General features: G+C 43.3%; 1 protein-coding gene across 2 annotated transcripts in view; it reads left to right on the top strand.

Annotated features, from left to right (window-relative positions):
* Nucleotides 1-13,680, top strand: part of RCL1 (RNA terminal phosphate cyclase like 1) — a 64,930-nt gene that overhangs the window by 15,072 nt on the left and 36,178 nt on the right. For both annotated transcript variants that reach the window (XM_059071902.2, XM_059071907.2), the window contains exon 3: nt 2,112-2,287. In XM_059071902.2, coding sequence (XP_058927885.1) covers nt 2,112-2,287 — 176 coding nt within the window. The remainder of the gene's footprint in view (nt 1-2,111; nt 2,288-13,680) is intronic.

The following is a 13,680-nucleotide window of genomic DNA, read 5'->3' as shown; positions in this document are numbered from 1 at the left end:
TGAAATCTGTCAATTTAAGGAGAATACACTTGATTTAAGTAAGTTAGAAGGGTGAATATTTCAGATCAACTGACGAGCACCTCTTCTTTTTAAACAATAAATTTTTTTTTTTTTTTTTTTTTGCGGTACGCGGGCCTCTCACTTGTTGTGACCTCTCCCGTTGCAGAGCACAGGCTCTGGACGCGCAGGCTCAGCGGCCATGGCTCACGGGCCTAGCCACTCCGCGGCATGTGGGATCTTCCCAGATCGAGGCACGAACCCGCACCCCCTGCATCGGCAGGTGGACTCTCAACCACTGCGCCACCAGGGGAGACCTGTCTGAGTGGTTTTTTTTTTTTTTTTTTTTTTTAAATAAAATTATAATTTATTCATGGCTGCATTGGGTCTTCGTTGCTGCACGCGGGCTTTCTTTAGCTGTGGCGAGCAGGGGCTACTCTTCGTTGTGGTGTGCGGGCTTCTCATTGTGGTGGCTTCTCTTGTTGCGGAGCAGGGGCTCTAGGTGCGCGGGCTTCAGTAGTTGTGACACACAGACTCAGTAGTTGTGGCTCATGGGCTCAGTTGCTCTGCAGCATGTGGGATCTTCCTGGACCAGGGTTCAATCCTGTGTCCCCTGGATTGGCTGGTGGATTCTTAACCACTGCGCCACCAGGGAAGCCCCCTAGAAACTCTTATCTACATTGTTAGTCGATCATGGCAAGCATCCTTTGGCTCCATTTACTATGTGCTTTTTGCTCATATATTCAACAAAGGAAACTGAACTTTTCTGTGTTTTGGCTCTCTTAAGAAAGAAGACAAGCTTGACTTCATAAGTGGCCATGGGACTTGTTGATCTGTAGCAGGTTTCAGGCATAAAACATCAGATGCCCTTTGCAAGCTATGATTCCCTTAGTCTTCTTGGCTCGTTTACTTTGAAATTGCTGGGGATTTTTTTCAGCTATTTTTATTGGTGATTCAGAGGGCAGGTAATTCTATTCTTTTCTGGTCATATCTGCAACTTAGGTTGAGAAGTAAGACATTTACATGATCCTGCTTCCACCTCATGTGTCTGTCCCCGCTCCCCCCACCCCAGAAGCCTTCATTTTGACGATCTGGTCATTTGGTTAATTTGCAGGCATAACAGATTTGCAGAGTTTAGTGGTTATAGAGTCTCTTCTGGGGGGAGGGAGGAGAGATTTTTGACCTAAAAGAAAGATTGTTTTGTGACTTTAATAGTATTTAGAATAATTGATGTAGAGTTTTTCCCACTTTGATCAGAATATGATTCTGATTGTGATGGCTGGGATTTTGGTTTTTAATATAGTAAAACCTATATTTATTTTATGAAACTCCCAAGAGCTGCTTTTCTTTTGGTGACTGAACATAGTTCCTTCCTCTAATGTTAAATTTCTTTATTGGTAAATTGTGCCAGAAGACATTGGCCAAAGATTATAAGCATCAAAAATACTGTGTTCACTTATTCATACTCCCTGAATCATCTATTTTATTTGGTTCTTCCTCTAATATGTAAACCTAGTAAGAAACTTTTTAGATGATGTGAATATTTGAAAGAATAAATAAAAGTAACAAAGAGTTTCCACTAAAGCTGTTCAATAATTTTAGCCATTTCCATTTGTTACTATTAAATTAAAATAACTACTATTAATGGAAGAAAGTGCCATAAAGTACTTGCCTTCTCTAGGTACCCTATTTGGTGAGTGTGGTATATGGGGAATTTCATTTCCTGGGCCTAAAAGAAGCTGATTGCTGGCATGATGATTTCAGAACATCACTTATAGACCCCACATCAGCACAGTCTGAGAGTGTGCTGTCGGGAGACTAGGGTGCCTGTTAGGATATCTCCTCTGTGCCCTGCCACGGCTTTGGCAGTTCAGATGGCTCAGGGAGGGGTTTAATTTATTACTGTTTATTGAATTACACTCACAGTTTATTATTGTTACAGGGGCTTGACAGTAATGAGTCAGCTTTTGGAGTGAAGTATGTAGACTCTTAGGAATGGCATTTTGAACTCTCTTGGATGCCCTTGCCAGACTTTCCCCTTGGGACGTATTGCCTTCGTTGCCTTTGTGACACTAAGTTTTTTTTTCTGCTGACTTTCTTTTCTCCGGTGTAAGGAACCACCTTATATTATCAGCCTGGCCTCTTGTATGGTGGGTCTGTGGAACATGACTGCAGCATCCTTCGCAGCATTGGGTATTATCTGGAAAGTCTTCTCTGCCTGGCTCCATTTATGAAGCACCCGCTGAGAATAGTTCTGCGAGGAGTGACCAATGACCAGGTGGACCCTTCGGTGAGTAATGAGGCCATACCAAGATGTGAGTTTTATTTGTCTTTTGTCACAACCCAACTTTTGAGAAACCAGTTCCTGATAATGCACAGGTGTATTGTAGAGAGTGTTTGTTTTGTTATTTACCTAGAAATTTAGAGGTTGATCACTCCAGGAGGGAGATGAGCCAAGACTCATAATCACCACATTCAGTCACGATGGTTAATGTTTGTCAAGGTGCCTTTCATTGTCATGTCTAAGAACCTTCAGAACAGATGCTTGCCGTCTCATCATGGTTGACATGAAATATAACTCTGTTGGCTGAAGTGCATGAGAGTGGAGTTTTCAAAAGGTCGTGTGATGGTTGAGGTTGGAAGGCAGCAGACCGACATTTTAGGCCGAGAATAGCATCTCCTTGGCATTGCTGCAGCATGATCTGGACTCAGGCTTCAGCCATATACTTTAGGACTTCCTTCTGAGAAGAGTCTGCAGGTGTAGAAAAAGGGCACAAGGGCAGGGAAGGTGTATATGAGCGTTGCTAGTTTTGGGGCACCAGCACACTTCTTATTAAGCGTGCTAATTTTCCTGCCTGTATAGGGAGGATAACTTAATATACAGATAGAGTAGTCATTGTGGCTACCACAGCTGTCTTTTTTTTTTTTTTTTTTTTTCGGTATGCGGGCCTCTCACTGTTGTGGCCTCTCCCGTTGCGGAGCACAGGCTCCGGACGCACAGGCCCAGCGGCCACGGCTCACGGGCTTAGTTGCTCCGCGGCATGTGGGATCTTCCCGGACCAGGGCACGAACCCCTGTCCCCTGCATCGGCAGGTGGATTCTCAACCACTGCGCCACCAGGGAAGCCCCACAGCTGTCTTAATGCCAGTCTGGGATGGGTTTGCTTTGTATGCATGTGGGAAGGTGGAGTAGAAGGTGAGGGAGATTGATTAGAGCAGGCCTGCCTTAGGCCTCTTGTAGTGGGGCAACGATCCCTCCCTTCGGCTGCTCTGCTGTGCAGAGAAGCTGTCTTCAAGCCGAGGGCCATGATGTGAAGTTCCGACTGAGGATGCTTATCTTCACCTCTGCAGACATTGGACCAAGACCACTGAAGGGGTTGCCTTCCCTAACCAGGGAAGACCAATTAGGTGGTGCAGTTAGTCCCAAAGTAGGGACTGCTGGTATTCACCAGGACACTGACTAGGGTATAAACACAGCTAATATGTTCTTAGGCATTAAGAGAATTATTCCCCAATTCTTGAATTCAGGTGCATAAACTCTTCTCAGGATCCTGAGTACAGTGCAAGATCTGAAATTCTTAGCTGTATATGAATGTTGCATAAACTGTTTAGAATTTTAAAGTAATTTCAAATGATTGCTTTTTTCCAGAAGATTCTAGGAAACGGGTCCTTCAGTTAAAAGTATGAGAGGAGATCTCTACCATTTCCGATTGGGAGGGGGAGGGGGAGGTGCCTTGAATGTTGGGAAAAGGCCCTGAAGCAGAAAGGAGACGCTGGCACTGTGTGTCCCAGTTTTGTTCTCTTTCTGTAATTGCCAGTGATCTTAAAAGCTTTTATCACTGGCAGGATTAAAATTTACATATTAACAGTGACAAAAATTAATTGATGAATTCCCTAGAAAGGGTACTTAATTCTTTTTTTTGCAGAGTATTAAAAAACTTTTTTTGTTTGTTTGTTTTCACATGCCACGGGACTTTCTGCTTTTGCTAGCTGCATGACTAAAATGACCTTGGTTAGTACCTGGCTCCAGCCCAGGATAAAATAAATACATCTAATCGTGGATAAAGAGTAACTTCTTCAACCTGTGGCTTCTTCATCTTGAACTTTCTTTTTAATGTGTGGTTTCCCCATCAGTTTATGTCCACATCTACTGTCTGCACATAAGGATGAATTCGATGAGTTCTGCCCATAGGGAACGTGGTCTCATAGGGTAGACAGCTGTGAACACAGCTAGGGAGGCTACAAGGCTGAATACCTCTGGGCTCTGGTAGAAGCACAAGCAAAGTGCTGAGGGCTAGGGAGGGCTTTCTGGAGGAAGGGAAGCCCCAGAATCAGTCATGGTTTTAGGAAGATAACTATGGAGGTTGAGAGAAGGATGAATTGCAGAGGTGTCAACTAATTTGAACATTATGCGGAGGGAAGTGGAAGGGTAGGGACAGATATGAAGGGCGGTGTGGAGGGAGGGACTTCATAACTCGGTAACTACTTGGAGATGGGATAGGAGGAGGGGGTCATAAATAACTCCATGATTTCTGTCCTGGTTGACTTGAAGGATAGTGATCAGAAAGAGGAAAATGGTGGTGGGGTGATGGATGATGTGTTTGATTTTGGTCCTATTTCCTGAGATATTGGTGGGACATCCCTAGGGGGTATCCAGTTGAAAGTTGGAAATTATTGTCTGGAGCCTCCGAGATAGGTCATCAGAATATTACCTACTGACATTTCACTCCCTAGGGGATGGAGATTGACCAGTGCCGAGGCTGAACACTGGCGGCTTTTTGGCTCAGTTAATCTGACAGGTGTTTTTCCTTTGGCCTGTACAGTGTGCTGGTAGTGGTGGTGGTGTGTGTATCTGAATTGGTTGTTCATGTTTGAAACCCCAGAGTTTACATGGTAGTAGGTTGGTGTGGCAGCACTGGATGGCTATTTCTCCACAACAGCCATCTGTTGGAGCTGAGTAGCACCTGCCCTCTTTGGACGAGGCATGAGATCTTCAGTTGGAAACAGGTCTTAGCTGACCTCATCATTCATTTAACTTCCCTTTTTGGCCTCTGGGGGCAGTAGAATTTTGGCCCCATGGTTCCAGGGACTGAGAATAATAAAGAAGAGGAATGAGTGTGTAACGTGTGAGTGGGGGGAAGAGAAGCTGCAGACAGTGACTGTGGAGATAGAAGTATTTGGAGGAGCCAAGCAGGAGTTGAATTCTGAGAAGCCAGGGATGATCCAAGCGTCAATCTTTGCAGGAGTTGAGTTGGAATTGGGCAGGGAGATTCGGCAGTGAGAAGTTTTATTGACCTTTGAGAGAGCAGTGCCATTGGAATGCAAGGGCAGGCACAGGTTCAGAATGAGTAGGAAATAGAACCATGGAAGGTTAGGAGATTCTTCCAGAAGTTAGATAGGATGATCCAGAAGTTAGATAGGATGATTCCTTAAGAGCTGAGGTTGGGAATTTTTTTTTTTTTTTCTTTATTGGAGTATAATTGTTTTACAATAGTGTGTTAGTTTTTCCTTTACAACAAACTGAATCAGTTATACATATACATATGTTCCCATATCTCTTCCCTCTTGCATCACCCTCTCTCCCACCCTCCCTATCCCACCCCTCTAGGTGGTCACAAAGCACAGAGGTGATCTCCCTGTGCTATGCAGCAGCTTCCCACTAGCTATCTAATTTACATTTGATAGTGTATATATGTCCCTGCCACTCTCTCACTTCGTCACAGCCCACCCTTCCCCCTCCCCATATCCTCAAGTCCATGCTCGAGTAAGTCTGTGTTTCACTCCCGTCCTACCACTAATCTCTTCATGACACCTTTTTCCCTTAGAGTCCATATATATGTGTTAGCATATGGTATTTGTTTTTCTCCTTCTGACTTACTTCACTCTGTATGACAGACTCCAGGTCCATCCACCTCATTATAAATAACTCAGTTTCATTTCTTTTTATGGCTGAGTAATATTCCATTGTATATATGTGCCACATCTTCTTTATCCATTCATCTGTTGATGGACACTTAGGTTGCTTCCATGTCCTGGCTATTGTAAATAGAGCTGCAATGAACATTTTGGTACATGAGTCTTTCTGAATTATGGTTTTCTCAGGGTATATGCCCAGTAGTGGGATTGCTGGGTCGTATGGTAGTTCTATTTGTAGTTTTTTAAGGAACCTCCATACTGTTCTCCATAGCGGCTATATCAATTTACATTCCCACCAGCAGTGCAAGAGGGTTCCCTTTTCTCCACACCCTCTCCAGCATTTATTGTTTCTAGAGTTTTTGATGATGGCCAATCTGACCGGTGTGAGATGATATCTCATTGTAGTTTTGATTTGCATTTCTCTAATGATTAATGAGGTTGAGCATTCTTTCATGTGTTTGTTAGCAATCTGTATATCTTCTTTGGAGAAATGTCTATTTAGTTCTTCTGCCCATTTTTGGATTGGGTTGTTTGTTTTTTTGTTATTGAGCTGCATGAGTTGCTTATAAATTTTGGAAATTAATCCTTTGTCAGTTGCTTCATTTGCAAATATTTTCTCCCATTCTGAGGGTTGTCTTTTGGTCTTGTTTATGGTATCCTTTGCTGTGCAAAAGCTTTTAAGTTTCATTAGGTCCCATTTGTTTATTTGTGTTTTTATTTCCATTTCTCTAGGAGATGGGTCAAAAAGGATCTTGCTGTGATTTATGTCGTATAGTGTTCTGCCTATGTTTTCCTCTAAGAGTTTGATAGTGTCTGGCCTTACATTTAGGTCTTTAACCCATTTTGAGTTTATTTTTGTGTGTGGTGTTAGGGATTGTTCTAATTTCATACTTTTACATGTAGCTGTCCAGTTTTCCCAGCACCACTTATTGAAGAGGCTGTCTTTTCTCCACTGTATATCCTTCCTTCCTTTATCAAAGATAAGGTGACCGTATGTGTGTGGGTTTATCTCTGGGCTCTCTATCCTGTTCCATTGATCTATATTTCTGTTTTTGTGCCAGTACCATATTGTCTTGATTACTGTAGCCTTGTAGTAGAGTCTGAAGTCAGGGAGCCTAATTCCTCCAGCTCCATTTCTCGTTCTCAAGATTGCTTTGGCTATTCGGGGTCTTTTGTGTTTCCATACAAATTGTGAAATTTTTTGTTCTAGTTCTGTAAAAAATGCCAGTGGTAATTTGATAGGGATTGCATTGAATCGGTAGATTGCTTTGGGTAGTATAGTCATTTTCACAATGTTGATTCTTCCAATCCAAGAACATGGTATATTTCTCCACCTATTTGTATCATCTTTAATTTCTTTCATCAGTGTCTTATAGTTTTCTGCATACAAGTCTTTTGTCTCCTTAGGTAGGTTTATTCCTAGATATTTTATTCTTTTTGTTGAAATGGTAAATGGGAGTGTTTTCTTAATTTCACTCTCAGATTGTTCATCATTAGTGTATAAGAATGCCAGAGATTTCTGTGCATTAATTTTGTATCCTGCAACTTTACCAAATTCATTGATTAGCTCTAGTAGTTTTCTGGTAGCATCCTTAGGATTCTCTATGTATAGTGTCATGTCATCTGCAAACAGTGACAGCTTTACTTCTTCTTTTCCTATTTGGATTCCTTTTATTTCTTTTTCTTCTCTGATGCTGTGGCTAGAACTTCCAAAACTATGTTGAATAAGAGTGGTGAGAGTGGGCAACCTTGTCTTGTTCCTGATCTTAGTGGAAATGGTTTCAGTTTTTCACCATTGAGAACGATGCTAGCTGTGGGTTTGTCATATATGGCCTTTATTATGTTGAGGAAAGTTCCCTGTATGCCTACTTTCTGCAAGGTTTTTATCATAAATGAGTGTTGAATTTTGTCAAAAGCTTTCTCTGCATCTATTGAGATGATCATATGGTTTTTCTCCTTCAGTTTGTTGATATGGTGTATCACGTTGATTGATTTGCGTATATTGAAGAATCCTTGCATTCCTGGGATAAACCCCACTTGATCATGGTGTATGATCCTTTTAATGTGCTGTTGGATTCTGTTTGCTAATATTTTGTTGAGGATTTTTGCATCTATGTTCATCAGTGATATTGGCCTTAGTTTTCTTTCTTTGTGACGTCTTTGTCTGGTTTTGGTATCAGGGTGATGGTGGCCTCATAGAATGAGTTTGGGAGTGTTCCTCCCTCTGCTATCTGTTTGAAGAGTTTGAGAAGGATAGGTGTTAGCTCTTCTCTAAATGTTTGATAGAATTCGCCTGTGAAGCCACCTGGTCCTGGGTTTTTGTTTGCTGGAAGATTTTTAATCACAGTTTCAATTTCAGTGCTTGTGATTGGTCTGTTCATATTTTCTATTTCTTCCTGGTTCAGTCTCGGCTGGTTGTGCATTTCTAAGAATTTGTCCATTTCTTCCAGGTTGTCCATTTTATTGGCATACAGTTGCTTGTAGTAATCTCTAATAATCTTTTGTATTTCTGCAGTGTCAGTTGTTACATCTCCTTTTTCATTTCTAATTCTATTGATTTGAGTCTTCTCCCTTTTATTCTTGATGAGTCTGGCTAATGGTTTATCAATTTTATTTATCTTCTCAAAGAACCAGCTTTTAGTTTTATTGATCTTTGCTATTGTTTCCTTCACTTCTTTTTCATTTATTTCTGATCTGATCTTTATGATTTCTTTCCTTCTGCTAAATTTGGGGGTTTTTTGTTCTTCTTTCTCTAATTGCTTTAAGTTAGGTTGTTTATTCGAGATGTTTCCTGTTTCTTAAGGTATGATTGTATTGCTATAAACTTGCCTCTTAGAACTGCTTTTGCTGTATCCCATAGGTTTTGGGTCGTTGTGTCTCCATTGTCATTTGTTTCTAAGTATTTTTTGATTTCCTCTTTGATTTCTTCAGTGATCACTTCGTTATTAAGTAGTGTATTGTTTAGCCTCCATGTGTTTGTATTTTTTACAGATCTTTTCCTATAATTGATATCTAGTCTCATAGCGTTGTGGTCGGAAAAGATACTTGATACGATTTCAATTTTCTTAAATTTGCCAAGGCTAGATTTGTGACCCAATATATGATCAATCCTGGAGAATGTTCCATGAGCACTTGAGAAAAATGTGTATTCTGTTGTTTTTGGATGGAATGTCCTATAAATATCAATTAAGTCCATCTTGTGTAATGTATCATTTAAAGCTTGTGTTTCCTTATTTATTTTCATTTTGGATCATCTGTCCATTGGTGAAAGTGGGGTGTTAAAGTCCCCCATTATAATTGTGTTACTGTCGATTTCCCCTTTTAAGGCTGTTAGTATTTGCCTTATGTATTGAGGTGCTCCTATGTTGGGAGCATAAATATTTACAATTGTTATATCTTCTTCATGGATCTATCCCTTGATCATTATGTAGTGTCCTTCTTTGTCTCTTGTAATAGTCTTTATTTTAAAGTCTATTTTGTCTGATATGAGAATTGCTACTCCAGCTTTCTTCTGATTTCCATTTGCATGGAATATCTTTTTCCATCCCCTTACTTTCAGTCTGTATGTGTCCCTAGGTCTGAAGTGGGTCTCTTGTAGACAGCATATATATGGGTCTTGTTTTTGTATCCATTCAGCCAGTCTGTGTCTTTTGGTGGGAGCATTTAATCCATTTACATTTAAGGTAATTATCGATACGTATGTTCCTATTACCACTTACTTAATTGTTTCAGGTTGTTCTTGTAGGTCTTTTCCTTCTCTTGTGTTTCTTGCCTAGAGAAGTTCCTTTAGGATTTGTTGTAGAGCTGGTTTGGTGGTGCTGAACTCTCTCAGCTTTTGCTTGTCTGTAAAGGTTTTAATTTCTCCATCAAATCTGAATGAGATCCTTGCTGGGTAGAGCAATCTTGGTTGTAGGTTTTTTTCCTTCATCACTTTAAATATGTCCTGCCACTCCCTTCTGGCTTGTTTCTGCTGAAAGATCAGATGTTAATCTTATGGGGATTCCCTTGTGTGTTATTTGTTGTTTTTCCCTTGCTGCTTTTAATATGTTTTCTTTGTATTTAATTTTTGACAGTTTGATTATTATGTGTCTTGGCGTGTTTCTCTTTGGGTTTATCCTGTATGGAACTCTCTGTGCTTCCTGGACTTAATTGATTATATCCTTTCCTATATTAGGGAAGTTTTCAACTATAATCTCTTCAAACATTTTCTCAGTCCCTTTCTTTTTCTCTTCTTCTTCTGGGACCCCTATAATTCGAATGTTGGTGCATTTAATGTTGTCCCAGAGGTCTCTGAGACTGTCCTCAGTTCTTTTCATTCTTTTTTCTTTCTTCTGCTCTGCAGTAGTTATTTCCACTATTTTATCTTCCAGGTCACTTATCCGTCCTTCTGCCTCAGTTATTCTGCTATTGATCCCATCTAGAGTATTTTTCATTTCATTTATTGTGTTGCTCATCGTTTCTTGCTTCCTCTTTATTTCTTCTAGGTCCCTGTTAACTGTTTCTTGCAAATTGTCTATTCTATTTCCAAGATTTTGCATCATCTTCACCATCATTATTCTAAATTCTCTTTCAGGTAGATTGGCTATTACCTCTTCATCTGTTAGGTCTGGTGTGTTTTTATCTTGCTCCTTCATCTGTTGTGTGTTTTTCTGTCTTCTCATTTCGCTTATCTTACTGTGTTTGGGGTCTCCTTTTTGCACGCTGCAGGTTCGTAGTTCCTGTTGTTTTTGGTGGCTGTCCCCAGTGGCTAAGGTTGGTTCAGTGGGTTGAGTAGATTCCCTGGTTGGGGGGACTAGTGCCTCTGTTCTGGTGGATGAGGCTGGATCTTGTCTTTCTGGTGGGCAGGTCCTCGTCTGGTGGTGTGTTTGGGGATGTTGGTAACCTTATTATGATTTTAGGCAGCCTCTCTGCTAATGGATGGGGCTGTAGACCTGTCTTGTTCTTTGTTGGGGATAGGGTGTCCAGCACTGTTCTTTGCTGGTCCTTGATTGAAGCTGAGTCTTGGTGTTGAGATGGAGATCTCTGGGAGATTTTCGCCGTCTGATATTACGTGGAGCTGGGAGGTCTCTTGTGGACTAGTGTCTTGAGGTTGGTTCTCCCACCTCAGGGACACCGCCCTGGTGCCTGGCTGGGGCGCCAAGAACCTTTAATCCACACGGCTCAAAATAAAAGGTAGAATAAATAGAAAGGAAAGAAAAGGAAGGAAGGAGGGAGGGAGGGAAGGAAGGAAGAAAGGAAGGAAGAAATGAAGGAAGGAAGCAAGAAAGGAAGGAAGGAAGGTGCAGAGGAAGAAAGGGAGGAAGGAAGAGAGGAAGGGAGGAAAGAAGGGGGGAAGGAAGGAAGAAAGGAGGGAAGGAGGGAAGAAAGGAAGGAAGAAAGGAAGAAAGAAAGGGAGAAGACAGAGTAGTATAAAGTATAGTTATTAAAATAAAAAATAATTATTAAGAAGAAAAATTTCCTTTAAAAAAAAAAAAAAACAGAAAAATGGGTCGGTCTAACCCTAGGACAAATGGTGAAAGGAAAGCTATACAGACAAAATCTCACACAGCAGCACACACATACACACTCACAAAAAGAAAAAAAAGGGGGAAATAATAGTATATCTTGCTCCCAAAGTCCACCTCCTCAACTTGGGATGATTCGTTGTCTATTCAGGTTTTCAACAGATGCAGGGCACTTAAAGTTGATTGTGGAGCTTTAATCCGCCGCTTCTGAGGCTGCTGGGAGAGACCTCCCCCTCTCCTCTCTGTTCGCACAGCTCCTGGGGTTCAGCTTTGGACTTGGTCCCGCCTCTGCGTGTAGGTTGTCCGAGGGCGACTGCCCTTCGCTCAGACAGGACGATGTTAAAGGAGCAGTTGATTCGGGGGCTCCAGCTTACTCAGGCTGGGGGGAGGGAGTGGCACGGGGGCGGGGTGAGTCCGCGGCGGCAGAGGCCGACGTGACGCTGCACAGGCCCAAGGCGCACCGTGCGTTTTCCCGGGGAAGCTGTCCCTGGATCTCGGGACCCCGGCAGTGGCGGACTGCACGGGCTCCCGGGAGGGCCGGTGTGGAGAGTGACCTGTGCTCACACACAGGCCTCTTGGTGGTGGCAGCAGCAACCTTAGCGTCCGACACCCGTCTCTACTGTCCGTGCCGACAGCCGCGGCTTGCGCCCGTTTCTGGAGTTCCTCTATGCGGTGCTCTTAATCCCCTCACCTCACACCCGAGGAAGCAAAGAGGCAAGAAAAAGTCTCTTGTCTCTTCGGCAGCTCCGCGCCCGCTTCTGGGGCTCCTTTAAGCGGCGCGCTTAATCCCCTCTCCTCGCGCCCAGGCAGCAAAGAGGGAGGAAGAGGTCTCTTGCCTCTTCGTCAGCTCCAGACTTCTCCCGAACTCCCTCCCGGCCAGCCGTGGCGCACTAGCCCCCTTCAAGCTGTCTTCACTCTGCCAACTCCAGACCTTTCGCTGGGATCCGACTGAAGCCCGAGCCTCAGCTCCCGGCCCCGCCCGCCCCGGCGGGCGAGCAGACAAGCCTCTCGGGCTGGTGAGTGCCGGTCGGCACCGATCCTCTGCGGGAATCTCTCCGCTTTGCCCTCCGCACCCCTGTGGCTGAGCTGTCCTCCGCGGCTCCGGAGCTTCCCCCTCCGGCGCCCGCAGTCTCCGCCCGCGAAGGGGCCTCTAGTGTGTGGGAGTCTTTCCTCCTTCACGGCTCCCTCCCACTGGCGTAGGTCCCGTCCCTATTCTTTTGTCCCTGTTTATTCTTTTTTCTTTTGCCCTACCCAGATATGTGGGGAGTTTCTTGCCTTTTTGGAGGTCTGAGGTCTTCTGCCAGCGTTCGGTGGGTGTTCTATAGGAGAAGTTCCACGTGTAGATGTATTTCTGATGTCTCTGTGAGGAGGAAGATCTCCGCGTCTTACTCTTCCGCCATCTTTAAGCCGTCTCCGGGAATTTTTAAACGAACGAAACTTGAACTTGTTTGTAGGCTGAGGCGAAGGTGTAATGGAGAAGGAAAGAGTTGAAATAAAAAGAGTAGGGGGATTTAATAAGGGTAGCTCTGCAGACATCCAACAAGGATGAGAGTTGAAAGCAGCAGTGAAAGCAGCGGTATGTGCCGTATAAAGGAGTAGGGACATTTTTCCTTGGAGGCAAAAAGATAGGAAATGGGGAGAAATTTTGAGAAGAAAACTTCTAGGAGGTCTCCTTTGAATCTCGGTGATTTGATATTAGAGCCCCCAGTAGATATTTACTGGTACCAACAGCTGGCCAATTGGTGTATGAAGAGTCCATTCTTTTTCAGTACTGTCCTGAAAGGGTAAAGAAGTCTACTGTGTGCTGGGCACTGTTCTAGGTGTACTTATGTCTCTATCCATATTTATTTGATTTGTGAGGTGAGGTAGGTGTTCTTATCACTGTTTCAGACAAGGGAACTGAAGAGCAGGTTGCTTCCCTTTTTCTATTTGGTGTGGTCTGATCATATTTCTTACCTGTTGATTGACTGACCGGACTGTAAGGGTGACACCTTTGCCCTGAGGTTCTACTTGGGTCAGACTTTTGCCTTTTCTCTCTGAGCAGAGTCACAGCTCAGTTTCCGTTAAGCAAAACCTACAGACCACCCTCGCCCTGCTAGAACCAGTGTGCGGAGCCAGTGGAGCTGTGGAACTTGTCCAGTCCAGCCCCTCTTTATACAGCAGGAAGCCAAGGCCCTGGGGAGGTAATGTCCAGATCTCAGAGCTGGTAAGAGGCAGAGTGGGGCTTCAGCCCACAACTGCTTTTCCAGCCATTGTCACACCAA

The sequence above is a fragment of the Kogia breviceps genome, chromosome 8, assembly GCF_026419965.1.
Source record: "Kogia breviceps isolate mKogBre1 chromosome 8, mKogBre1 haplotype 1, whole genome shotgun sequence".
In the NCBI taxonomy this organism is placed as follows: domain Eukaryota; kingdom Metazoa; phylum Chordata; class Mammalia; order Artiodactyla; family Physeteridae; genus Kogia; species Kogia breviceps.
The sequence above is the reverse complement of the archived record's forward strand: the minus strand, read 5'-3'. Positions and strand labels throughout refer to the sequence as shown.